The sequence below is a fragment of the Nannospalax galili genome, unplaced genomic scaffold (genome assembly GCF_000622305.1).
Source record: "Nannospalax galili isolate Female #2095 unplaced genomic scaffold, S.galili_v1.0 scaffold633, whole genome shotgun sequence".
Classification (NCBI taxonomy): domain Eukaryota; kingdom Metazoa; phylum Chordata; class Mammalia; order Rodentia; family Spalacidae; genus Nannospalax; species Nannospalax galili.
This window is the reverse complement of record NW_008336075.1, coordinates 1,849,643-1,876,948: the sequence shown is the minus strand read 5'-3', so window position 1 is coordinate 1,876,948 and position 27,306 is coordinate 1,849,643. Positions and strand designations below refer to the sequence as shown.

The 27,306-nt window shown below is 40.6% G+C and overlaps 1 protein-coding gene across 1 annotated transcript in view; it reads left to right on the top strand.

Annotated features, from left to right (window-relative positions):
- LOC103732320 (contactin-associated protein like 5-1-like) overlaps nt 1-27,306 on the top strand; it is a 219,275-nt gene that overhangs the window by 66,188 nt on the left and 125,781 nt on the right. Inside the window, exon 4 of the mRNA XM_008830876.1 lies at nt 16,335-16,478. Coding sequence (XP_008829098.1) covers nt 16,335-16,478 — 144 coding nt within the window. The remainder of the gene's footprint in view (nt 1-16,334; nt 16,479-27,306) is intronic.

Here is a 27,306-nt window from a genome sequence, read left to right as displayed (position 1 = left end):
GGGGGTGAACAGGGTCAGGAATCAGCAGTGGCTCCCCAGGTGTCTGGGGCCCCAAGACTAGGAATGGCACAGGGCCCAAGCTTGGAGTAGAGAACAGCGGGGAGATGGAAGGGTGAGCGTGGCTGCAGCTGGCGGAGTCAAGGCGCGGAGGGCTGCATGGTAGACTTACCCCCAGAGAGGCCTGAGGGCGGGAGAGCCGGCCAGGAGAGTTAGCCAGTGGTGCAGGTTCGGGAAGTAGGGAGAGGTGAGGGCGGGGCCAGGTCTCATGGAAGCAGTGCTCCTGGGGCCCAAGGAAGGCACCAAGCTGGCCTGGTCGAAAACGATCAGGAAGCAGCACCAGTTCCCCAGGTGTCTGGGGACCCAAGACCAGGAATGGCGCAGGGCCCAAACCAGGAGCAGAGAACAGCTGTGGAGATGGAAGGGCGAATGAGGCCGGGGGAGTCAATGAGCGGAGGGCTCAGTGATGGACCCACCCCGAGAGGCCTGAGGATAGGGTAGCTATTTAGCAATTTTTAATCATAAATATTATCAGGCCTACATTAGAGTAGCTCCCCAGGATGTACAGTCACTCAGCATATGTCCACATAAGCCGAGCAGCCAAAAGTGCACACTGGGGCCCATCTGACTTAAGACAGGCTCTTCTGCAGACTTTGGGAAAGGAAATGATGAAGCCTGTGAGGATCTGGCCCTCTCTCACTCATTCTATAATCCTGAAGTCATCAGAGGACAGTTCCTTGTGCTGCTTAGATTCTGATTGGTCTCTCTTCTTAGAATTGAGCTGCAGCACATAAAATTGTTTAAGTAAATTCTACTTAGGGGTCCTTAGCAATGGTATCTCACAGTTTACATGGGAGTGATCTAACCATCCATTTATGTATTTATGTATTATCCTAACAGATTGAGACAGCTGCATGAGCAGCTGCAAAACTGGGATCTTGTTTTCTTTGTTGTCTGCAAAATAAAAAATGGTCTGAATCTAAAGTTGACACTTTTATCATTATCAGTCTATCAGTCAGACCTTGGCTTTGAATTTAACTTGGATAGGGATGCTATGCTGGCTCATGCAAAAATATATTAAAATCTCAGGAAGAAATGAAAGAAAGAATCCTGTGAGATGTGGTACAATACTATCTCCAACATACATTTCTTGATAAAACGAAAACTTAATGTGCAGTACAATGTAACTAGTATGTGCTTAAAAACAGATTATATAAACTTACAATCATGGAAAAGGATTGGGATGTAGCTCAGTCAGTCGAGTGCTTGCCTAACATACAGGATGCCCTGAGTTAGATTCCTAGCACCTCATAAGTCAGGCATGGTGGTGTACTCCTGCAACTCCAGGACTCTGAAAGTGGAGGTAAGAGGATCAGGTGTCACCCTTGGCTATGTAGCAAGTTTGAGACCACCTTAGGAGTCATGAGACCCTGTCTACAAATAAATAAATGAATAAGGTTAAATAAAAAGCATGTACATATGTAGAGAACACTGGAAGTATACTAACGTGTTTGTTCATGTGGAATCTGTGAGAGATTCCTGAGAAGGGAAATAATGTTAAATTTCTTAAATTTCATACCACAGAAGAAATAGGCCAGAGAAAGAATGCATGATTTATGATGTAGTTCTTATACATGCTTCTAACATTTCTATTTTATAATGAATAATTGAATTTACTTATTTTTAAAATTAGCTGTCTCATCATCCCCTTCCAGCCATAGAATTCAAGCTCATCTTGAGAAATGAGAGTTTTCTATTTCACTTTCATTTATTTCTTAAAATTGCATCTTTCACAGAAAATACTGTAAATATTTGTTGACTAAATGAATGTATTTTCTTGGTATGAATTAACAGTGTCAATCCTACCCAAGTTCTACTTTTTTTTCATAAGAAATTGTTTTTTCTTTTTTCTTCTTAATTTTTCTTTACTTCCTAAATTTTCTTTTCTTTTTTTCATTTTTTTATGAGACAGGGTATAATGTAGCCCAAGCTGGCCTTCACCTGAGTATGCCATTGAGGGTTATCTTGAATTTCTGATCCTCCAGCCTTCACCTCCTAAGTACTGGGATTGCAGGTGTATATGACTATACATCATTTATGGAGTGTTTGGTGAGGAACACAGGGCCTCATACATGCTAGCCAAGCATTTCAACAATTTAGCTATATCCCCAGCCCCTACAAGAGGTTCTAATATGTTCCCCATGCTCAGAGCTCACCCTTGCTACTGCCTTTTCTGTTACCTGTCATTGCCTAGTAGATATTCCCCTTACCAACAGGCAGGATTAAAGGCCTGAGTGGATATCCTACAACTGTTTTACCTGTGACCTAAATAACCACAGGTCCCTAGAGAAATTGCTTCCAAGACCACAGGCAGTAGTATAACTGTAATCAGTGTTTACTTTTTGGAAGATCAGTTGCAAGTTTAAGTTAGAGGGACTACCTAGAGAAGAAAGAGAAACTGATGAAAATTAAATAAGGGGAAAATGAGACAATAAGAGAGAAAAAAGAAAAATATAAGAAGAATCCCTAAAATGTACAACATTTTCAATCTTGTCTTCTGTCATTAACACTCTGAGTAAAGCAGCTTAAGGGAGAAGGGGTTTATTTCAATTTACAGTTTCAAAGGGATGCTGTTTATCATGGTGGGGAAGGCAAGGCAGCAGTAGCAGGAGGCCAGCTGTCACACTGCTTCAGCAGTATAGAAGCAGAGAGCAAACAGGAAGTGAGCCAGCCTATAAGAACGCAAGGACCACCCCCTGTGAAGTACTTCTAACAAGGCTCTAACTTCTAATGGTTCTATTATCTTTCCAAACAGCACCATCAGCTGGAAACCAAGTGTGTGTTCAAACACATTAATCTAAGGGGACATTTCACATTCAAATCACAGCATTTGTTTAGCCCTTAAACCAGCCTTACAAGGGATAAGATAGATCAACTTTGTATCACATCTGAAACAACACATTGGAAGAGTAAGGTATTTCTAGTCCCTATTCCTCAGCTTTTGAGCTACAGAAACAAGATATGAGTCTAGGTCTGTGGTTCTTAGACTAAACATCTATCATGGGACTAAGCTGCTGTGCTGTGGATAAAGTAGCCTTGAAGACAAAAGTGGAGCTGGGTCTGGGCTGTCTGGGACAAGACTTTATATCACATTGTCATGCCTCTTTATCCTTTTAATTTTCAATTTAAAATTGTTATGATTTTTGGATCTGTTGATTTTATATTTATTCAAATTATGTCACAGTGAATTGTAATATAAAGATACCTTTTGGGGCTGGGGAGATAGCTCAGTTGGGTTACCGGATGGTACAGTGCTTGTCATACAAGTATAGGAACTTGAGTTTGGATCTCCAACATCCAAGTAAAAGCTAGGGGAGGCAACTCATTCCTATAAACTCAGTTCTGGGGAGCTGAACAGGAGGATTCCTAGAGCACACTGGACAACCAATCTAGCTGAATCTGTGAACTACAATTGGAGGGCCAGTAAGATAGCTCAGTGGGTTAAGGCCCTTTTCACTAATCCCAAAGGCCTGGATTAAATCCCCAGACCCCACATGGTAGAAAGATAGAACCAACTCTCTCAATTTGTTCTCTGCTCACCACATATGTACCATGACACACATGCCACCCCCATTAAATCAATCAATCAATCAATGTATGAAAAAATAAAATGAAACATTTTAAAATTAGGTGGAGCGCTATAGAGTAAGACACCTGGTGTTGACCTCTACCCACACATACGCATAGGTGCTGTAATGCACACAGGCACACATGAACACACATACATAAACACACATACAAAAAGACACCTTTTAGTGGATATCAAAAGTAAATGACATTAAATATGACCAAATATTTCCATGACAATATGTCCTAGTTTGTTTCTCCATTGTTATGACAAAACATTCTGACCACTACCAACTTGGGGAGGAAAGGGTTTATTCAGCTTACATCTTCCAGGTCATAGTTCATCAGAGAGCCCAAGGTAGGAACTCAGGGCAGGAACCTGGAGGCAGGAGTTGGAGCACAGGCCATGGAGGAATATTGCTTACTGGCTTGCTCCCTTGGCCCCTGCCCAGCCTGCTTTCTTATGCAACACAGGCCCACCTGCCCAGGGGTGGCACCACTCACAGTGGGCTGGGCCCTCTCACATCACTCAACAATCAAGAAGGTGCCCCATGGACATGGCTATATGCCAGGCCAATGAAAGCAATTCCCCAATTGAGGCTCCTTCAACCCAGGTGTGTCAAGTTGACACCAAAGCTATCCAGCACACAGTACAGTATCATTTAAAAACTTCATTGCTTATTCCCTTCCTCCCTCCTTCCTTCCCTTCCTCCCTCTCTCCTTCCCTCCCTCCCTCCCTCCCTCCCTGCCTTCTCTTTTTCTTTTTGGTCTTTTTGAGACAGGGTCTCCCTGTAGCCCCAGTTGTCCTGGAACTCACTTATGTAGACCAGGCTGGCCTTGAACTCACAAAGATCCACCTGCCTCTGCCTCCCAAGTGCTGGGATTAAAGGCGTGTGCCACCACCTGGCCATTCATTGTTTTTATGGAGGTGCTAGAGGCTAATTCCAGGACTTCATGCAAGTTAGACAAGTATTCTACCAATCAGTTTCAGCCTCAAATCTTTTACTGATTTATTTATATTTTATTTTATTTCATTTATTTTTGCTAAGTTACTTAGGCTGATTTGGAATTCACTCTGAAGTCATAAAAACAAAACAAAAACGAAAATAAAAGCTTCTCGTCCTCCTGCCTTACCCTCCTAAGCACCTGTGGTTGCAGGATGAGCCATCAAGCTTGGTTTCATTGTTTTCATTAGCATGTACTAAGGAAGCAGCTGATGACATATTTCTAGTTTTATATGTTCCTGCTGGAGGTTGATAGCATGATTTAATTAGGCTGCCTCTTTTGGTGGAAGTGGCTAATAAGATATTTGGAGACTGGCTAAATTACTGTGGCCATCAATAAAAAAATAGAAAGTTAGTCAGGCCCTCTCAGATGCACATGGAGCCTGAGGCAAGAGTACAAATGGAGAACCACATGCCGTAATCTAAATATTTAAAATCAAACAAGAATTTATTGAATAAAATATGTTCTACTCCCCATGCATGACAAATACACTTCCAAGCTCTTTCCACCCTGTAAGGAGCTCCCACTCAGCCATAGAGAGAGGGATGGCAGGAGAAAACAGTGTAGATACCCATGGTGGTGTCACAATGTTAAGCCAAGAGACTTGGGTGCTGTTGGGAAGGTCAGGGTACGAAAGGTGGTGGTACCTTTGTGATGTCTCCCTTGGCTTCTGAGCACTGTTCCTTGCAGGCAGGAGGTGGTCTGAGGATACAGAAGCAAGTACTAGGTCCCCAGCAGGAGCCTCTGTTACCTCAGTGCATGGTTGATACTGAAGAAAAGATTTTCATTCAGCTCTTTCCTAAAGACAGAAATGTAAATGATTTGACCTCCTGACCAAAGAAACTAGTTCCATATATATTTATATATACATAAATTGAAACAAAACCCATAACATTTCTGTTAAGCTACTTGGGCCATTTGGCTCCTGGGTCTGTGAGTCTGTGAAAAGATACCTATTTAGCTGTAGGAAATACAGTCTTTACACTTGCCCTTATCTGGACCGGGAGAGATAATGAAAATAATGATAATAAAAATGATGGTCTGGAAACTGCCTCAAGCACAAGACCTGATTGCACATGAAGAACTCCACCTCCTGCTTTTCTCCTTGGAGTGCTGCATGTAGATTATCAAGATCATGGTTCAGTTTCCTGTGTCTGAAGCAATGTGGCAAACTGTCAGGTTAGAGCTGATGGACTGATAGGGCACTAGGGCTGTGGAACTTTTAGTTTTTGTAAAAATAGGACTAAACTGGGGTGATGTCTCAGTCAGTAAGGTGCTTGTCACCTTGAGGGTCTGAGTTCAGTCTTCCAGAACCCATGTGAAAACTTGGGTGCAGTGGTACACACTTGTTATCCCAGTGCTGTGGAGGCAGAGATAGGTGGATCCCTGGGGCTTACTGGTCAACCAGTCTAGACAAACTGACAAACTCCAGGTTTAAGAAGAGAATCTGTCTCGTAACAGAGTGGAAAATAACTGTCCAAGTTTGTTTCTCCATTGCTGTGATGAAAAACTGTAACCACTACCAACATAGGGAGGAAAGGGTTTATTTGTCTTACATCTCCCCTGTCACAGCTCATCAGGGAGCCCAAGGTAGCAACTCAGGGCAGGAACCTGGAGGCAGGAGCTGGAGTACAGGCCATGGAGGAATGCTGCTTATTGACTTGTTCCCAGGCCCCTGCTCAGCCTGCTTTCTTATGCCACACAGGCCCACCTGCCCAGGGGTGGCACCACCCACAGTGGGCTGGGCCCTCCCACATCACTCATCAATGAAGAAGATGCCCCTCAGACATGGCCACATGCCTGTCCTATGGAGGTGATTCCCTAATTGAGGCTTCCTCAACCCAGGAGTGTCAAGTTGAAACTAAAGCTATCCATCTCAGCAGATGAGGAAGATACCCAGTGTTAACCTTTCCCCATCTCATGTATGCACAGATATGTGCACAAATAGCCACACACACACACACACACACACACATGCACACGCACACATGTAAGTGACAACTTTAGACAATCTGGGACCAGTTAGCCACATTAGCCTGGACTTGGTCCTCTGAAAGTATCACTCAATAGAAACTGAAATAAAAAAGACCAACAGAGTGCATAGTGGGCAAGAGATGAAACTCTGTATCGAAGGACAAAGAGCTCCAGATCCTCTGTTTTGTAGTTGTGAGAGTTGTGTCTTGCTAATTCTCTGTATGTCACTGCTATCTTCAGCTGTGAAATGTACCAAGTTATAACATGCAAAGTAAAGATTAGAAAGAAATTAGTGAAAATAAGCTGTAAGAACAGACTAAGCAAAGAAAATACTTGGCTAATTCTGATACAAAACTAAAGCAAAATTTTGTTGGAGGAAGAGACCTACAGGTTGAACTAGAGAGGCCAAATCAGGTGAAATGATGGGAGGGACCACTGTGGGATATGAATCAGAAGCCACAGCTGGACAGTGAGGGAGGAAAGTGGACAGAGAAAGCTGGACCAAATTGGGGAGTGGGGTACAAATGAGTCAAGAGGGAGAAGGAACTCTATCAATAGGAGAGCCACTGAGACCAATAACCCCACTAGTGATTCAATGAGGCTTGTGATTAGGTCTGATATCACCTCTTCTCTGTCCCCAACAAAAAACAAAAGGGGAAATTCTGCTGAAGAAATAAATGAAGGGCTGGCAAGATGGCTCAGTGGGTAAAGGCCCTCGTCGCTAAGTCTGATGACTTGAGTTCAATCCCTAGAATCTACGTGGAAGAAGGAGATAAAAACTCGCACAAGTTGTCCTCTGATCTCCACATGACATGAGCACTATAGTCCACACACATAATCCCTGTCTGTCTCCTCTCTCTCTCTCTCTCTCTCCCCTCCTCTTTCCTTTCTCCTCTCTCCCCTTGCCTCTCTCTTTCAGTCTCTCTCACATAAATAATAGACACTGGTATCTGGGGTCTGTTGGAGTAGTTCAATTGGCAGAGTGCTTGCCTAGGATGAAAGAAGCCCGGGCATCAGTCCCAGCACCATCTGATAAACCCAGTGTGGTAGTGTGTATTTGTAATCTTGGCACTCAAGAGGTGAAGGCAAGAGAACCAGGAAATCAAGATCATCCTTGGCTACATAATGAGTTCAAGGCATACTGGGATACACGAGACTGCTAAAACAAAGAATAAACAAACAAACAAATAAATAATAAAATAAGACACCAAGGAACTGGTGAAAAATAGATTATAGAATGAATAAGTAAGTTATTTGGGGTGAAAATGTAATCACTTATGCCCACTAAGTATGTGATTTCAAAACAGGATCAAAAATAAGATATCATATACACTTTAGACATATCAATCATAGAGGTCAAAGTTCAGAAGATGTACAGACTGGGTCACTTACAAGCCAAGTAGTAGAGAAGCTCTGAGTCATTAGACTGTCTGGACAATTTTTGGATGGCTTTCAGCTAGTTTGGCTTACTGCTATGTTTCCTTTTTAAAAACATCATTTGAATTCAAATCAATGCTTAAAAATAAAGAGATTTTACCAGAAAACCAAGATTTCTGGCTTCATTTCTAATGGCAGAAATTCATTAGCCACAAGCACATTGCAGAGGCCTAGACTGGGCTGCCCTCTTGAAGGGTCATGACATTCCACGTGGCTTGGTAACACCTAGCCAACCTGCATCTCAGAGGTTGCTGAAAAAGAAGATCGTCTTGGATCCTTTTGTGGACCTTCCAATTCCAAATAGACTGCAGGAGAAAAAGCAAGACTGATAGTCAATTACCTTGAGAAATTTCGAAAGTATCGGAAATTTAAGTCCAATAGAAAGTCTTCAGAAAGACTCTACATTAAAATCAAGTGACAGAAAAAGTCAGTAATGGAGAGACCAACTCATTGCCCTGGAAATCACATCAAAGATCAGAAAAGAGAAAAGCAGATAGGAGACAAAAGAAGGGTAATACATAAGAGAAGAGCGTGTCAAGCTCTGGAACTTCATGCATTTAACATCAAAGCAGGCTTTCTCCTGGGATTCTAAGCACTGGAGCATACCTGTGACACCAGCAATCCCAGCAGGTTCCTGGAGAGAAGGTGTTATGCAAGCCAGAGCCTGCAGTCTAAAACCTGGTTCATTAGGCCTGAAGATCAAGGAGAGACTCATTGTGCAATTCACCAAGGCAAGCAAGCGAGAAAAGAGAAGTGACAGACTTGTCTAAAGCACAAGGCAAAAGCGGAGCGAAGAGAAAATTGCTCATCCTCTTTTTTATGATGCAGTTCAACAAGTGCCTGGTACCTCTATTATGTTTGCGTCTTACCTCTTGGAATTATAGAATCAAAAAGTGAGGGGAATGAGGGACTGGGGTGAAACCTCAGTTGATAAAGTTCTTGCTGTACAAGTATAAAGACTTGAGTTTGCTCCCTGGAGCCCATGGGGAAAAGCCTACTGGACTCAGCAGCATGGGCTGGTGCTACCAATATTGGGGAGATACAAATAATAAGATCTCTAGGACCTGCTGTCCAGACAGTCTAGCTGGATCAATGAGACCCTGTCTCAGAAAATCAAGAGGAGATTGACTGAGGAAGATACCCAATATGAAACACAGGCACCCACACACCCCCCACATACCTGCTACACACATGCACACACACTAACACATGTGGACACATACAAATGAGTAAGAAATAAAAAGTAATTTTGAAAACAAATTTCAAAATGCACTCATTAAATTTATATAAGAAAATAGCATAAAAACAAAAATTCCTACCTTTGAAAGTAAAAGTGAAGATAAAATACTAAAGCCAGCCAGGCATGGTAAAGCACACCTTTAATCCCTGCACTTGGGAGGCAGAGGCAGGCGGATCATTGTGAGTTCAAGGCCAGCCAGTCTACATAGTGAGTTCAAGTCAGCTAGGCCTACATAAAAAAAAAAAAAAAAAAAAAAAAAAAAAAAAAAAAAAAAAACCAAAATAAAAACTAAAGTCTTGGTCAATTTATTGTTATGTTCTCTAATTTACTCCTATATTTACTTCATGTTTGTATCACATAAAATGTAAATGTATACAACAGTTAAAATATACTATCTCCCTTTTCTCCTTAGACATTAGCTAATTCTGCCTTGTTCTAAGCTGCCCTGTAGCAGGTCTCTGATGGGAGGTCAGAGGGAGATTAAGGGAAGTTGTAAGTAATACAACTGTGCTGCATCCAGGTCACCTGATCAAGAGAGTTTACTCTGGGACCAAACATGAGTGACCATGACCCAGGATCAGAGATTCAGGCTGCCTCAAATACTGTCTTCCAATGTGGTAAGAGGTTCATGAAAATAAAGAAAACCATAAATCGGCTGGGTGTGGTGGCACATGCCTTTAATCCCAGCACTTGGGAACCAAGACAGGTGGGTTTCTGTGAGTTCAAGGCTAGCCTGGTCTACATAGTGAGTTCCAGGCCAGCTGGGGCTACAGGGACTAAAAAAAAAAAAAAAAAAAAAAAAAAAAAAAAAAAGCCATAAATCAATGTTATTTAAAAATGCACTAATGTGGGGTTGGAGAGATGGCTTAGCAGATAACAGTACAGGCTGCTCTTGCAGAGGACATAGGTTTGGTTCCCAGCACCTACACGGTATGTAACAACCAGCTTGAGGTGATTTGTTGCCCTCTCCTGGCTTTAGTATGCACTGCATGTCATGGATTCACTTACATACAGACAGATAAAACATTCATCAGGCAGGCAGAGTACAGCAAAGTGAGGAGGATGCCACTAAAGGCTGGTGTGTAACTTGATGACATTCCTATCCTTTAGTTGGTGGAAGCTAGAGTTTTGTTTTTACAATCCAGAAAAGATTTATCTAATAGTCCAAGGATATTAGGCCAGATACAGAGATGGGGATGAAAGAGTATTAAGGAGGCTAAAGACAGCTCAAGATAATTTGACTCTGGAACTGCAACATTCTAACTCTGCCCAGTACTGCAAACTAATCTGTTAATCAGCCTGGCAGAATTTTTAACATAAGTCTGACATTTTCCTGAGAACTTTAGTTCACAGAGTCAAGGAGAAAACCCAACATTGGGAACTTGAGAAAGAGTCAATCAGATTCAGCTACAATAAATACATAGGAAATCCTTAGAGAAAAAAATCTTGTATAAAAATGAATATTACCAATACATGAAGCAGATATTTCCAGTCTGACTTATTTGACAATGAGTTAGGTCTCTAAATATGCAATGATAATGTCAAACTTCTAATTTAAAGTCTAAACATGCAGGATATTTCTCCCTTTTGACTCTTCCTAATATAATGAATTCTTTACTATTTTTCTTTTTTTTAAAAAAACATTTTATTTCTTATTTTTATTTTATGTGTATGCGTGTATTGTCTGCACGTAGGTAAGTGCACTCGTGTCCTGCATGATAGGTAAAAAGTTGGCGGAGAACGAGGGAATGGATGATGAGGCACTTAGGCACAGCTAAAACTCCATCAAAATAGGGTTTATTAGCAAAGGAACACGTAGGGCAGATTCCCTTCCAGGCAGGGAAAATGTCTGCCCGGGTCTTGAGCTGGGGTCTTTTAAAAGGGAGGCTTCTGCTTCCTGCAGAAGGTGGGAAGATGTATTTTTTTAAAGTTGGGTGGGGAGTGGGAGAGCAGGACTGTTAAAACCTGTTCTCTTTAGAGATCAAAGGGGAAGCCTGCTGTGTTGGCCAAACAGTGGAGAAAAGTCTGCTTCTCTTGACTTCAAAGACCAAGGTGCTTATCAGCTAGGTTCCCTTTTCTCAGGAGCATGAGAAGTCCTTGGGATCCTGTTGGTGAGGGGGCAGGGCTATCTGAACCTTAACACTGCAGTGCCCATGGACGACAGAAGAGGCTGTCAGAACTCCTGGAACTGGAGTTATGGACAGTTGTTAGCTGCCATGTGGGTGCTGGGATTCAAACCCAGGTCTTCTGCAAGAACAGCCAGGGTTCTTAACTGTTGAGCCATCTCTCCAGCACCCCCCCCCCTTTTTTTTCCTGTTGTTTTGAGACAGGGTCTCTCTGGAACTCACTATATAGACCAGGCTGGCCTTGAACTTGTAAAGATCCACCTGCCCCTGCCTCCCAAGTCCTGGGATCAAAGGCATGTGCCATCACACCCAGCTGCTATTTTTCTTAATAAATAGTAAAACTGCCACAGTGAAATTTTCCTTTTTTCTCCCTAACTGATTTCGTATTCGTACCAGCAAATATAGAAGTAAATTGGGGAGCATAGAATAAGGCGCTTCTGTTGATAGAAATTGAACTGTGACGGCTGTCTTAGTTTCATTCTTTTACTGTGATAAAACACACTGATGGAAAGCAACTTGAGGAGAAAATGGTTCATTTGGCTTATACTTCCAGGTCACAGTCTATCACTGAGGGAAGTCAGGGAAGGACCTGAAGTAGAAACCATGGAAAAACACTGTTTACTGTTCTGGTCACTGGCTCATGCTTAGCTAGCTTTTTTATACAGCCTAAATCATCTGCCCTTAGGAATGTTGTAGCCCACAGCAGACTGGACTCTCCCATATAAGTCAACAACCAAAGCAATCTCTGGTAAACATGCCCCAGGTCAGTCTGATCTGGGAAATCCTTCAATTGAGACTCCCTCAGATGACTCTAAGTTGTGTCAAATCACAGCTGAGGCTAGCTAGTACAACTGGTCTAATAACTAGACTGGTCTAATAACTAGTTAATGATGATTTAAAGCTACATGCTTCAAAGATTTCATTTTCCCTTTTCCCTCAGCTGGTCACTACCTGGGTAGCCTTTGTAGTGCTCTGCATCAGAGGAGACATGTCATCTACTTGTTCCACCTGGACTATGTTTCCCAGTAGTCTCAGCTGGTTTAGGGCCATGAGAATCTTGTGCCAATTCTTGCTTCTGTGTATGTTGATTTTCGTGGCTTGATGCAGTCTGTGAGATGAGTGTGCTGGGTTCTCCTGACCTCCCAATCCAACTACCTGATCTTAGAACACTTACTGAGGGCCTCAGTACATTCAAACACTGCTGTCTGCTCTCACAGACCTGGGGACTTTTGGCAGTGTGGTACCATAAGAGAGGTACTAAGACATAGCCAAACAGTCCTCAGGCCCTTCCGCATTGTGTCCCACCCAACTGTTTGGCTCTGAGGCCATTCTGAATGTCAGGCAACTCCAAGATTTTTACAGTGTGATGGATCTACGAATCAGGGCAGTGCTGTGTGAGTTTTACACATTGGTGGGACAAAATACCCTGACAAAAGTAACTTAAGGAAGCCAGGGTTTCTTTGGTCTCACAGTTTGAGGACACAACCCATCATGTAGACATGGCATAGCAGCAGGAGTTTGAGGAGAAGGTTGGCAGTCAGGAAACAGAGAGAGATGAATGCTGGTATGCAACTTGCTTCCTCTTTTTTGTAAAGTCAATCCGTGGGGCAATGCCACCCAGAGTTAAGGTGGGTTTTTCCATCAATCAGCTTAATTTAGAAACTGTCCCAAAGACATGCCAAAGACTCCTTTCTTTTGTTATTCTACATTGTATCAAGTTGACAGTATTGACCATCATAGTGCTTTCCTGTTTTCCGAGATCTTCTTCAGTGACTCAGAGGGGACCCAAGAGGGCAGGCTACTCACAACTTCCTAGTTTAACCTATCACCACCAGATCCACAACTCAACATGCAGATTATTCCTCCACCAAGAAACATTAAATTACAGTTTTGTTACAACAGTAATTTACATATTATCTGTCTTCTAAAATAGTTCTACCTGGACTCCTTTGAACACCAGATCTTGAAAGACAATGCTCTCCTTTTCTCTATCAGCCTTTAAAAGCAGTGATTTTTGCCATTATTTTCCTATGTGTGAAGCAGAGCATTAAGATATTTATATTAGAAATTGAAGGTGGTTAACATAAAAATGAAGAGAATAAACTCATTAAGCATTTAAAATTATAAAATAATGTCCTATTAACATTATCAATGTAATTTATGCAAAAGCTGAAAATTAAAAATGGATCTTTTAAAACTTCAAATGACTCACATTAAAAGTATTTGCATATTGTAATAAATCAACAATGCCTTTCTAAGTTATCAAAATTTTTCATTGATAAAACCCTTTTTTAAATGTTTTCTAGAATATTTTCAGAGACTTAAAAAACTATTTGTACAGCAGAGTACAACTCTAGACTTGACTTAAATGCTCAACAAAAGAAAACTAAAGCTCCTATTGATTTTTTAGTTAAAATATGTCTATTTCAAGGCAAATGGAACATATTGGTTCAATAAAATAAAATTGTGAACTTAGGACTCCATATTATGATTCAGTTCACCAGTAAATTAAATATGTTTCTTACATTCTATGGTATTTATTTTTGCAAAACCAGTGTATAAAACTAAGCTGAGTCATCTCTCCAGCCCCTAAATAATTTTTAATATAGAGGTCAGAATCACTGATTAAGTACTTGGAAAATAAAAGGTGTTTGTTTTGTTTCTAGAAGGTTCTATGTCATTATTGTTTAATATTCTATAAAATGATTTTGACCAAGTCTTAGGAAATTTTGATCTGATGATGCAACCAAAAAAAAGTACAGGAAATAAATTTGGAGAATAAAGTGTTTTGTACTTGCGTGTGTTTTACCCCTCACAAATTCAAAGATAGTACCTGGAGATAATACGTAAGTATCTGGTTATAGGAAATAAGCATTGTAGGATGTGTGTTATTTATGTGACAAAATGTTTTGTGAATGAAACCAATTCATATCCAAAGGACTCTTTCAAGTATAAAATTTGTGGGAATTGTTTAATGATGAGTATGCAATCTAGGACTAGAAGATAACAACCTTCTTATGGAGAGTCTTAGGAAAAGGTACTGTGTTCATAGAGAGGAAGATAAAGTATTTTTATAGAATTATGACCATTCTTTTCCAAATAAATGCTCTAAGTGAAATGCTGAGCTGTCAGTGAAAATTCCAACTATGACAATGCTGTTAAAAATAGTAAAGCAGAAGGAAAAGTAAGAAACATGTTCAGTAATCCATAATTCTCCATCATATTCAGAAACATAGTTTTAAAATCTTGTGTAACTTGTGAGAAAAAATTAAACATCTAGTTGTCATCCTTAGTATATCATTAGCTACAGGGGGACTGAGAGAAGATATTCTGATTGGGAGAGCAAATCCTCCTCTAACATTGCGTGTGTGTATTTGTGTGTTTGTGTGTACATGCAAGAGAGAGGCAGAGAGAGAGAGATCCAAATGATGATGTAATATAAGGTGAATTTCAAAGCAATGAGAAAACCTGAGTTACTCATTAAGGATTGTGAGGTAAATGTGGGTGTAGAAACTATCCTCTTGTCTTTCATAGATAGTAAGATCAGTGTCTCTAACAATTCACTTTTACTCTTCAAATAATATATAAATTACATATAAATCATGTTAACTTATTAAAACTAAAAATAATAAAGATAATGAACAGCCCATAATTTTCCTAGAGGTACCCACCATTAGTATATAGAACTCTGTGTATTTATTCCCAGCCTTTATTACATTCATATTTTTTAATGTGTGTGTTTAGGCATGTGTCAATGTGGGTATGCACATGCCAAGGTGCACACATGGAAGGCAGAGTATGACTTTCAGTGCTTGGTTCTTGCCTTCCACCTATGGACGCAGGGTTTCTTGTTTCTGCTGCCAAGATGTTTTTCCAGGTTAGCTGGCTGACAAGCTTCTCCACCATTCTTCTTTCTCGCCCAGGCTCCCATCTCTTCCTACGTACTGGACCACAGAAGTGTGCCAAATTTGGGCTTTTTGTTTTCCAAATATGAGTGCTGGAGACCAAACTCAGATCACCAGGCTCCAATGGCTAGTGTTTTCACTCACTAAGCCATCTCGCCGGCCCTTGTATACACAATGCACACTTCACAACCCACTTTTTGGAAGTACAATAATTCTTGTACTTTTTGATCAACATTACACTCATTTCCCATTTTTACCACAAATGTTTAAAAATGGTCATTTATCACAGCTACAGATTATTTTGATTTTTTTTTTTTTTGATACGGTCTCTCTAGTTCCAGCCTGGAACTCCCTATGTAGGCCAGGCTGGCCTCAATCTCAGAGAGATCCACTTGCCTCCTGAAGGCTGGGACAAAGGTCTGTACCACCATGCCTAGCCATTATGCTGACTCTTAATTGATTCGTAAACCCATGGGACATTTTCATTATTTCAATTTTTTTATCACTATGGATAACAATTTGAGAAATACCTTGGTCATAAGGCTCTATGGGTACTACAGTCTTTAAAACTATGTTTCTCGTTTCTCTATAGCCAAACAAGGATGTACATTGTCCTATAGGATTTTTTTTTTTCAAATATGAGTTTTAGGGACCAGATATGTCCTCATAGCTTTCATTTGGTCATATTCTCTAAGATGCTTGTGTGAGAGATAAATATAAAGATATTAACTTTTGTCTTCTTTTTCTCACCATATATTTTTGTTTTATTTAGTATTGAAAGTTTCCAAAAAAAATGAAAATGGGTTTGCAAAGTAAGTCCTTAAGAGGCAAGCAATTACAGTTATTTTTACATGGGCTAATCAGCAGCTTTTTAGATGAATAATGAAGTGGTGTCTGTAGTTATTGGAGCCACTTGGCTCATGCACACAATTGAATCTAGAGGCATGCACATACTTTTTTTTACTTTCCTACTTCTTCAAAGCATGTAACTAAGAGATGATTTTTATTTTTCTCACCATAAAGCTTAGTTTTGGAGGAATTCCAGTACCAAGCAAACCTGGGACCTTTTTAAAGAAAAACTTCCATGGCTGTATTGAAAACCTTTATTACAATGGAGTAAACATCATCGACCTGGCCAAAAGACGAAAGCATCAGATCTACACTGTGGTGAGTCCACGCATCATTATTATCTTGATGATTCCTCCTAATCTTATTTTGGTACTTTACCCCTACGCTTCTTAATGTTGTGTTTGTGTTAAACACTTAGAATTTTCCTCATCCAGAGCTGAGGATGTAGTTCAGTTTGTAGAACACTGGCCTAGTAAGCATGTGTTCAATCCCCAGAATCACATAAAATCCAATGCATCCGTTACTTTTGTCATTGAGAGCAAATACTTGAAGCAATTTAAGAAAGGAAGCATCTATTCTGGCTGACATAATGACAGGGAGGCCATGGCAGTAGGAATGGGAGGACACATCCATCAGCAGGCAAGAGGCAGAGGAAGTGTGGCTGAGGTATAAAACCTCAAAGCCCACAACCCAGGTTTTCCGTCAAAGATTCATCTCCTATTATACCTATAATCTTTCCAAACATCACCACCAGCTGGGGAGCAAGTGTTCAAAGAAATGAGCCTGTGGGGGACCATTCACATTCATCCAGGGCAACGGATATGGTGCTGAGCACTCTGGAGAAACAGCAGGACGATCGTAATTTCAGGTTCATACCCACTATGAATGTTTGAGGCTAGCCTTGGCTCTGTAAGGTCCTTCTCAAAAACAAAAAATAAAATTTAAGTGTTTTCACCTTCAACAGCTGACAGTAGAGAGGAGAACTTTCTCTATGGGAAACAAGCCAGTGGGAGTTGCTTCACTGGGTGTACTAGTTTGTTTTTCCATTGCTGTGACAAAATACTGACCAATACCAACTTGGGGAGGAAAGGGTTTATTTAGCTTACATATCCCAGGTCACAGTTCATCAGGGAGCCCAAGGTAGGAACTCAGGGCAGAAACCTGGATGCAGGAGCTAGAGTACAGGCCATGGAGGAATGCTGCTTACTGGCTTGCTCCCCGGCCCCTGCTCAGCATGCTTTCTTATGCAACACAGGCCTGCCTGCCCAGGGATAGCACCACTCACAGTGGGCTGGGCCCTCCCACATCACTCATCAAGAAGATGTCCCACAGACATGGCGACAGGCCAGTCCAATGGAGGCAAGTCCCCAAATGAGGCTCCCTCAACCCAAGTGTGTCAAGTTGACACTAAAGCTATCCAGCACAATTCCAATTCTTGTCCCCAAGATATATTATTATATATTAATATCACAACACAAGACAGTACAATCTTAAAAGCCCACAGTCCTTAAAAAATCCACAACAAGACTGTCTTATTTCAAAGGGAAGAATCGGGCACACCTAAGCAAAGCCAAAGTCCAGCAAAGTGGTTCAAAGCTAGACATCTGGGATTCACTCATGATCCTCTGGGCTCCAAAGGGTTTTGGCAGCTCCACTTCTCTGACTCTGCAATCCACAGTACACACAGCTCATCTCGCAGACCTAGGCCAGCTCCACTCCACACCTACTGCTGTCCTTGGTGGTCAGCAATCCTAGGGTCTTCACTGCAACTGAAGCTGCACTTTCACCTATTCTCTTTCCTGGCTTCTCAGAGTGCCAAGCCTCAGCTGCTGTCTGTGACCCTGTCATGATTTCAATACCAGAACCATGCAGGAGACTCTTACACATTACCAAGTCCTGCTTCCAGCTAGAGATAGAGGCTCAGGTCTTCTGTGTCCTGACCCTGAGGAAATACCTCCCAGAAGATTTCACCATAGTGATGCTGGTCTCTTGTTACTTACAGCCAAATTTTCAGCCCCAGCTAACTAGCATCAATTGTCCCAGTAAAGGAAAGGTTTTACTTCAGATTCTGGTCTCTTAACCACAGCTGATTCTTCAGCCTCAGCCTACCAGAACCCACATATTCTCAATTCAAGATATCACACAAACAGCCCTGATAGTCTCTGCTTTCCTTTGAAGCTTCACAAACCAGGCCTCCTTGTTCACAACTCTTTCAGCATAACTGTTCCAAGCTCCACAGCAACAAACTTTAAGCACTCAATGGCTTTCCTGCCCAAAGTTCTGAACACTTCACAATCCTCCTAAAAACACCAAGGTCATGTCTGGCCCAGCAACACCCCACTCCTGATATTAATTTCTGTCCTATTTTTTATTCTCCATTGCTGTGACAAAACACTCTGACCAATACCAACTTGGGGAGGAAAGGGTTTATTTAGCTTACATATCCCAGGTCATGGTTCATCAGGGAGCCCAAGGTAGGAACTCAGGGCAGGAGCCTGGATGCAGGAGCTGGAGCACAGGCCATGGAGGAATGCTGCTTACTGGCTTGCTCCCCTGGCCCTTGCTCAGCCTGCTTTCTTATGCAACACAGGCCCACCTGCCCAGGGGTGGCACCACCCACAGTGGGCTGGGCTCTCCCACATCACTCATCAAGAAGGTGCCCCTTAGACCTGCCCACATCACTGATCAAGAAGGTGCCCCTCAGACCTGGCCACAGGCCAGTCCAATGGAGGCAAGTCCCCAAATGAGGCTCCCTCAACCCAGGTGTGTCAAGTTGACACTAAAGCTATTCAGCACACTGGGAGAAACAAATACTTAGAAATGCTCAGAGAAGCATTCCTTGGCTGTGGGTAAGATTTGAAGTCTACACAGGATAAAAATGGATTTCTTTTAATTTCTGAGAAATACAATGAAAGTAGCACAGGTCTCCTTAAAGTCTGTAGTTTTGGAGTCATATATTGATCTACTGATACTAAATAGGGCATTTTAAGCCAATGATATTGCACTTTAAGTGTTTTATGAATTTCCTGTAGATCAAATTAAATGACTTTCCAATTAAGTAACATTTATCTTCCCTAGTAAATTGTAAGTTTCATTTGGGGTTCTTTTTAAGGTACTGCTTCATTCTCAATGCTTACTGCTGTGTCTTGAATATAATAGACTCAATAAGGATGTTTATGTTCCCAGATAGAATTATAGATTTGAATATTTCTTCCTCTTAGTGTTTTGAATGTTTTGTTTTGCTCCTGGGGAGTGTTTATGCTGCCCTTGGTTCACAGTGAATTGGACTGGACTGTAAGTCATATAAATGGCACTCTCATTTTCTGCTGAATATCTTTGTTCTGAAGTCTACTCTATCTGACAATAATACAGCCATCTGTGCTTTTCTCACTGTTTATAAGAGCTTGCCCATCGATTTACTTTTAAGTTGTCTGTGTCATGATATTTGAAGTTTCTCTCTGATCACATATTGTTGGGTCATGAATTTTAATTCACTCAAAAATTTTATTTGGTGTGCTTGGGCCATTTACATTTAATGTAATTACTAATGTGTGAGCGTTCAGATGCATATACGTATCTACTGCCTTTTGTTTGTTCATTTTTTGATTCTTCTCTTTACTGTTCATCATATTATATCCTTTGAATAAATTTTAGAATTCAATTTTGATACATTTAGCATGCGAGTTTATCTGTGTATAACTTTTGTTTGTGGTTTCTCATGTGTCATGTTATATGTACAAACTTCTCATGACTTAGGCTTTTTATCATTTTATCGAATTTAGTGAAATATAGATGTTACCAATTACTAAATCCACCCTCCCCGTATTTTTATATAATTATCTTAATTACTGTTTTTTGTGTATTTAGAACTATTGCAGCTGTTTTTATTTTTGCTCGATGTTTTAAAATTTATTTGGGAAACTTGAGGAGTTTGCTGCATTTAATCATATCTTTTACTTAATATTGTTCATTATTTCTTCTTGATTTTTAGATCTCTTGTTCTCAACTTTCTAGTTAACTTTATTAGACATTCTTTTAGGTACAGGTGAATATAGAAAATGTTCTTATATCATCTAATATTTTGATATCTCCTTTATTTGTGCAGAATATTTCATTTTGATATAAAGTGGTGACTCAGTGCTTCTTTTTTCAGCCCTTTAAAAATCGGGCACGTCCCTCTTGTCGTAGTGACAGATCCATAACCTTCTGTTGCCTCTTGCTGATAGGTGATATCAAAACTTGTTTTTGTGTTTAATTTTAGAGCCCTGAATGTGACTCAACACAGTATGAACCTGGAGCTGGGATGGCCAGCAGCAAGCCCCAGTGCTCCTCCTCTGCCCATCTCCCACATTACTGGGGTTACAGGTGTACAGCCATTTTGCATGCTTCTTATGTGGGTGCTGGGATCCAAGCTCAAGTTCTCATTCTTGCACAGCCATTGTGCTCACCCACTGAGCCCTCTTCCCAGCTCCCCTTCATTTTTCAGTTCTAAAATTTTTGATTTTGGTTTGATTTCCTTTATAATTTTATTTCTTTGTTCAGATTTTGTATTTGTTACTAAGACTTTCTATTTTCTTACTTATATCTTATAACTAAGTTATTTTTGAGACATTTATTATATAACCTTCTTTAGAAAGTGTCAGATAATTCTAATATTGTTGTTAACTCAAGGTAGACTTTATTGATCATCTCCTTTTCATTTAATTTGAGGTCTTTTTTGTTATATAAGAGGAAATACTTTTGGAGCATTATGTTATATGAATTTAAACCTTCCATTTAAAATGTGTTCAGGCTGGTTGTGGTGGCTCACACCTTTAATCCCAGGACTCAGGAGGCAGAGGCAGGCAGATCTCTGTGAGTTCAAGGTCAGCCTGGTCTATGTAGTGAGTTCCAGGCCAGCTGGGGCTACAGGGAGACCCTGTCTCAAAAAAGAGAATAAAACAAAACAAAACAAAACAAAAAACAAATAAATAAAATAAATAAAAAATAAACAAACAAACAAACAAATCAGTTCCAGGCCAGCTGGGGCTACAGGGAGACCCTGTCTCAAAAAAGACAATAAAACAAAACAAAACAAAAAACAAATAAATAAAATAAATAATTAAAAAATAAATAAACAAACAAACAAACAAATAAATAAATAAATAAAATGTATTCATTTGTCCCTGTCTAGGCTGGGTATGGGGAAGTTTTTATTACAATAATACTAGGTAGAGACAGAAATCTCGATTCCTTGCTAGGCTGCATCAGCGTTGTAGTGTAGAATGCTACTTGCTGCTACTTGGCATGCAAGAACCCCAACATCCTTCCAGGCTTCTGGAAAGAAAGCTTCATTAGTCTGTACCTCAATGTACCCTGCATAGGGGTTGCATTTGGAGGCTCTGAGCTGCCTTTGCTTTCACTGCCCTGTGGAGTGAGTCCTGACTCTCCATTAAACCATCTTCTCACCTTTGTGAGTACCTGCCTCCCCCATTACTTCTGAGAGGGCTTTTCATAAAGTCCTTATTAATACCCCTGAAAGGTTTCTGTTGCAGGTTCAAGGGGAACACAGAGATTTCTGGGAGTAAGTTTATTAAAGGAGTTATTGGCATCATGCACAGACAGATAAACAACAGCTTGACGGGGCTCTAAGAGCTGAATTGGGGGCCCTGAGGCAGGAGTGAAGTCTCCTTTCATACCTTTTAGAAAATGGGCATTTCACACCCTGAAGCCAGACTCTCTGATTTCCCAATAGAAGGCAAGGGAGGGAATGAGAAGCAGGCTGTGTGGCCACCAATACTCCCACTGAAATAAACTTATTTCCCCAAGTGAGAAATCCTGACACCTGGATGTCTAATAGCTAGAGCATCACAGACACTGTCTCAGTAGGGAGATTCTACCTGTGAGAAGGGAAGGTCTTCAACACGTGTTGTGGCCAGAGCTGCAGTCTGGTAAAGTGTCGAATATTATAGTTGTTAGGTTCATGAAAAGACCAGGACCACCAGAGACCACTCTGAGGCAAGAAAAGAAGTTTTTTAGAAGGTTCAAGCTACTGGACTGGCCTGCGCTTATGGGAGAGAGAAAGCCAGATATTTCTCATTACAGCAGACTGGGTTTTATAGAATTTTTCCTTTGTGGGAAGGGGGTCATGCGGCTGTAGCAGGAGGGCATTGGGAGTGAGTCAGTAGCAGGTGCCTTGATAGGGGCAGTTTCAGTTAGGTGTTTTTTAAAATTTTGGTTGACTGTGAAGGAAAATTGCTATTATGATTAGGGTGCATTGTTAAAACAAGGGTCAGGTGGTTATTTGAGAAACTAGGGTAGCTTAGTTTCTGTTTCCCCATATGCTGCTCACAAGGTTGTGATCACTGTGTTGTTGGTCAGTAGTGACTCTGTCTTTGGGCCCAGTTTGACCTCACAATAATCACAAAGAAAAATTTGGCAGTTTCCAACAACGATTGAATTTTTAGAATCCTGGGAGTGACCTTTCACATCACACACATTGATTCTTCTTCCCTGATACTATACTGGCCAGGACTAGGGGGCCTTTTGTTACAGCTAGGAGGTGTGGAAATGGTGCCATAGTCATTCTATACTGTTTAGTTTTGATAGATTATTAATATCTTGTTATGCTGTCTCTTTGCTAGCTTATGACAAGGCAGAGGACAGTCTTCTAATTGTTCTTTTTGTCTGTGACAATTAGCTTCGCCAAGTTGTTAGACTTTCAGAAACATGCATAGGACATATGGGGCTAGCAAGAAAATATACGGGACTCGCTACCAGATTGACTCTTGGATCCCGAGGTCCTTATATGTGTTTTTTGTCTCCCTTCTGTCATTTAGGACATGTGAAAGTTTGAAAGTTTGCATGTCATTTCAGTTGTATTTTACTATACTATTTGTCATTTGTGTGTATATTGCGTGTCTATGTATGTGTATGCCATATATGGGTGCAGGTGCCTGTGGAGGTCTGGAAAACTATACTGCTTAATAATCTCTGAATTAAAAGTTTTTAAGTGTGACTTCATTTTTAAATCATAGCAAGAGAAAAATCCTCTTATCAATAAGCAAAACTTAATTTCCTTTGCAATCAGATTATTCAACTATCTGGACAAACTGTGATATTTAAATGACCCAGTTGGCTTTTTTCCTAGATAAATATTTATGACATGACCAGTAACGGCCATTTTGTGTTTAGAAGTTCCTTGTCAATGCATCTTCTAAAAATTACCATTGGAATATGATACCTATTTCAAACCTTTGCCTCTTAAGATTCAGGGATCATTGTGGAAGAGGAGGCAGAAAGATTCTAAGAGCAAAAGAGGGGGTAAATTATCACAAGAAACAGAGTGTTTTTTAAATTGGGTAGAAGTCAACAGGGGGAGGTACAAAGAGGGGAGTGGATCTAAGTACCATCATACTATATTGTATGAAAATCATACAAATTCAATAAAATACATAAATAATAAAAAATTACTATTGTATTCTAGAGCATAAGTCAGGCTTTGCTTGAGGAAAACCATAGTTTGATTAAAAAATGTTAACATTTATACAGCTTGTTCCAAGTTCTTGACTGACTCTTTAATTTGGAGGATTTAGGAGGTTGTTAAGAAGGCATTAGTCCTCCCACTGGCTCTAGGAGATTGATATCACTTGTCCACTCCTGGATCATCCCTAAGACTCCCGACAATTTTCAGCTTACCCATGGGACCTTAGATTACTCATCTTAGTTGAATAAACACTGGCTTACCGATGATATCCTGGCTTGGACACTTGAGTCATGGAAAAATGTATCCATTTCTATCCCCCTTCAGTTACTATTTCCAAGAAATTTATGATATCTCAGTGCCTTTAGTTTGGTATGCTAACACACAAACATTCAGGACTTCAGCCTAGATGATATCATAAGCATGAAGAGCCCCACAGCCTGGCCTAATGCTAGGCATCTGCAGGGAAAGTTGATACACAGTCAGTAGTGAAAATATTGCTCACTTCCACTGTTTATGGTGCATTTAAATGGGGAGAACCTTGTTGTGCCCAATGTAGAAATAACGAAGATCCCCAAGGCAATATCTATAAAGAGTAATTTCACACAGTCTGTGCTAGAAAATGTTTTGTGTCAGATATTAAGAAGAAAGAACGGGGCTGGAGAAATGGCTCAGTGGTTAAGAACACTGGTTGTTCTTTCAGAAGACCTGGGTTCAAATCCCAGCACCCACATGGCAGCTAACAACTGTCTGTAACTTCAGTTCCAGGGGATCTGACAGCCTCTTCTGTCTTCTGAAGGCATTGCATGACACGGGTGCACTTACCTACATGCAGGCAATACATGCTTACACATAAATTAAAAATAATAAATAAAATGTTTAAAAAAGGAAGTAAGAGCAAGTTAATAGAAAAGAACTGGCGCACTATTACCTGTCAGAATAAGCTTTGTTAGAAGAGAGCATCTCTACCATGGAAAGCCATGATCAGACTTGAAGTGGGAGTGCCTTAGAAGACATAGAGCATCATTACACAGGCAGCATGAAGAGGCCTTGAAGGGAAAAGAGCTGCAAAACTTGAGGGGAGGTGCAGTAGGAAGGACAGGGTCCTGAGGCAGGAGGGCAGGCTTTCAGGTCCAGAAAGGAGCAGCCTTAGAAGAGACAGCTGCTGTGGACAACATGAAAAGGGACCTGAAGGAAAAAGCTTTGAATCCATGGAAAAAAGGTTTCAAACTCCTATAAGCTTTTAAAGGGAGGGAGGCGTCCACACCACATGATCTAATGTGGCTTAGTGGCCAAATGTAGGTGCCAGGAGTCACAAGGCAGGAAATCATTGAGACCATAGTTCAAAGTTACCTTGGTTCTAGGCAGCTGAATGGCACAGGCTGGGCTTGCTTTACCCACCAAGGCCTAAGGGCACCAAACCAACTGTCACTGCAGGAGCCTCTCAGATCTTTGTCCCAAGGGACAGAAGGCAGTGGGGCATGGCCTGATTTCTGAGAGAGGAAAAGAGGCAGCTAGAGAGTCTGTGATATAACATCTTTAATTATGACACTTTTTAAACTCAATGACTGAATGAATAAGGGAAATAAAATAGAGTGCGGAAATAAAATATGAAAAAAAATGAGTTCTGAAAGTTGGAAAACTTTATCTTCTGCATCTAAGAAAATCATGATCAAAACTTGCACAAATGTTTGTGATCTTCATACTAACTATGGATCCTAAAAGATTTTCTAAAACTTTTCTGATCTTGTTACTCCTCAGGGTTAAATCAACAGTGTAGCTCTTATGAGGTACAGAAAATCCATGTACCAACAATGCACTTGGGTAAAAAAATCCAGGAATACAATTTTACTGTATAATTAGAAAAAAATTTGGTTTTCACCTTTACACTTATAAGGAAACATATTATTCTTCCAAATTGCTTCTATCTCCTTGTTTAGGTGAATATGGAAAATATCAACATGCACAAAGAGAGAGATGGAGAGAGAGGGAGAGAGAGAAAGAGAGAGAGAAGAGAAGAGAAAGAGAATATTTATATATTTGGTCTGCTTCTTTGGAATTCATTTTGGAATGGAATTGTTTTTACTGTACTGTTAAATACAGAAGTACACATATTTTCATTCCTGTAGTCAAATTGAAAGTTTCCCCAAAGATACCATATCTGTACACAATCAGCTTTGTTCCAAGTCAAGAAGTCATTCTGGCTGGCTAAGAAAGGCTTCGGTAAAGAATGGTGGTTTTTTTTTTTTTTTTTTTTTTCCGTTTCTAGTGTTTGCAGATTCTCCCACAGTTTGTTTGTTTGTTTGTTTGTTTGTTTGTTTGTTTTAAGACAATTCGTTTCTCTGTAGCTCAAGCTGGCCTGGAACTCCCTATATAGACCAGGCTGGCCTTCATCTCATAGAGATCCACCTGCTTCTGCCTCCTGAGGGATGGGCATGCATCACCATACAGGCTCTCCCACAGTTTTTAAGATTTGAGAAATTTAGAATTTATCAGATAATTCAAAGAACTGACAAATACAGCAGCAAGAGTTAGGTAGTGCTTATAAATTACAAGCTGTGATTCAAGGCTCAAGGAAGAGCAGGTCTCTTGTAGCTCAAGCCTCTCCCACAGACTTTATGGAGACAGCATCCCCATTGAAATCCTTCATCCCTTTCTTATGAGATCTGCCCACTCCCTGGAGATTTAACAGCTGTTCCATGGGGATAATTCAATTTAGCCTTTATAGCTCCATTTGACTACAGGACGATCTTCCACATTTTGGAATGCAGTAAAACTAAGAGTTTAAAGTAGACCTAAAAAATACCTTGGTATTCTTCTTCAAATCCACCATCTTATGCTAACACAGCACCATATAATAAATAATCAGAAAGTAAATGGCCCATTGAAGTGTGCGTTGTAGCTGTAATGTGGATTATTATACACATACTATAAGAAATATATTGCCCTGCTAGCTTCCTGAGCTTGATTTCAAGCCCTGTGTTCTATAAGAAATGATGCTCTTCTTGTGAGCTGCCCCCTTTGAGTATGATATCATGATATTCCTTATATACCACAGAAGGAGAGGGCCATGATTACAGGGCTGTTGACTAAAGTCCCACTCACTTCACCTAGGGCTTCAAATGAAAATTAGCCAAATCAGTAAATGATTTGCTTTGCAAGTGCAAAGTTCTGAGTTTGATCTCCTGATCCCACATCAAAAAAACTGAGAGTTAGGCATGGAGAGATGACACAGTGGCTGCTCTTGCAGGGGGTCAAGATTCAGTTCCAACCACCCACATGACTGCTAACAACCATCCATAACTCTAGTTCCAGGAGATCTGGTGCCCTCTTCTGGCCTTTGCAGGCATATACAATATGGGTGTACTTACATACATACAGGCAATACATTCATACACATAAAATAAAAATAATAAAAATATCCTCCTAAAACAAAGACCTCTAGATAGGCTGACTAGATTCGCCAGAAGGGCAAGTAGTGGGGAAGGGCTGGGGGAGCCGACAACACAGCAGACAGTAGCAAGGATATCAGAGTGTAAGGGCTCTAGTTGGGGGAGGGAGACTATGGGAGGGTGCCATCTGGGCAGTGGGAATAAATAAATAAAATAATGAAGATGTTAAAAAATAATAATAAAATAACAGTACTAAAAAGTAATAATAATAAAAATATTTTAAATAGCCAGG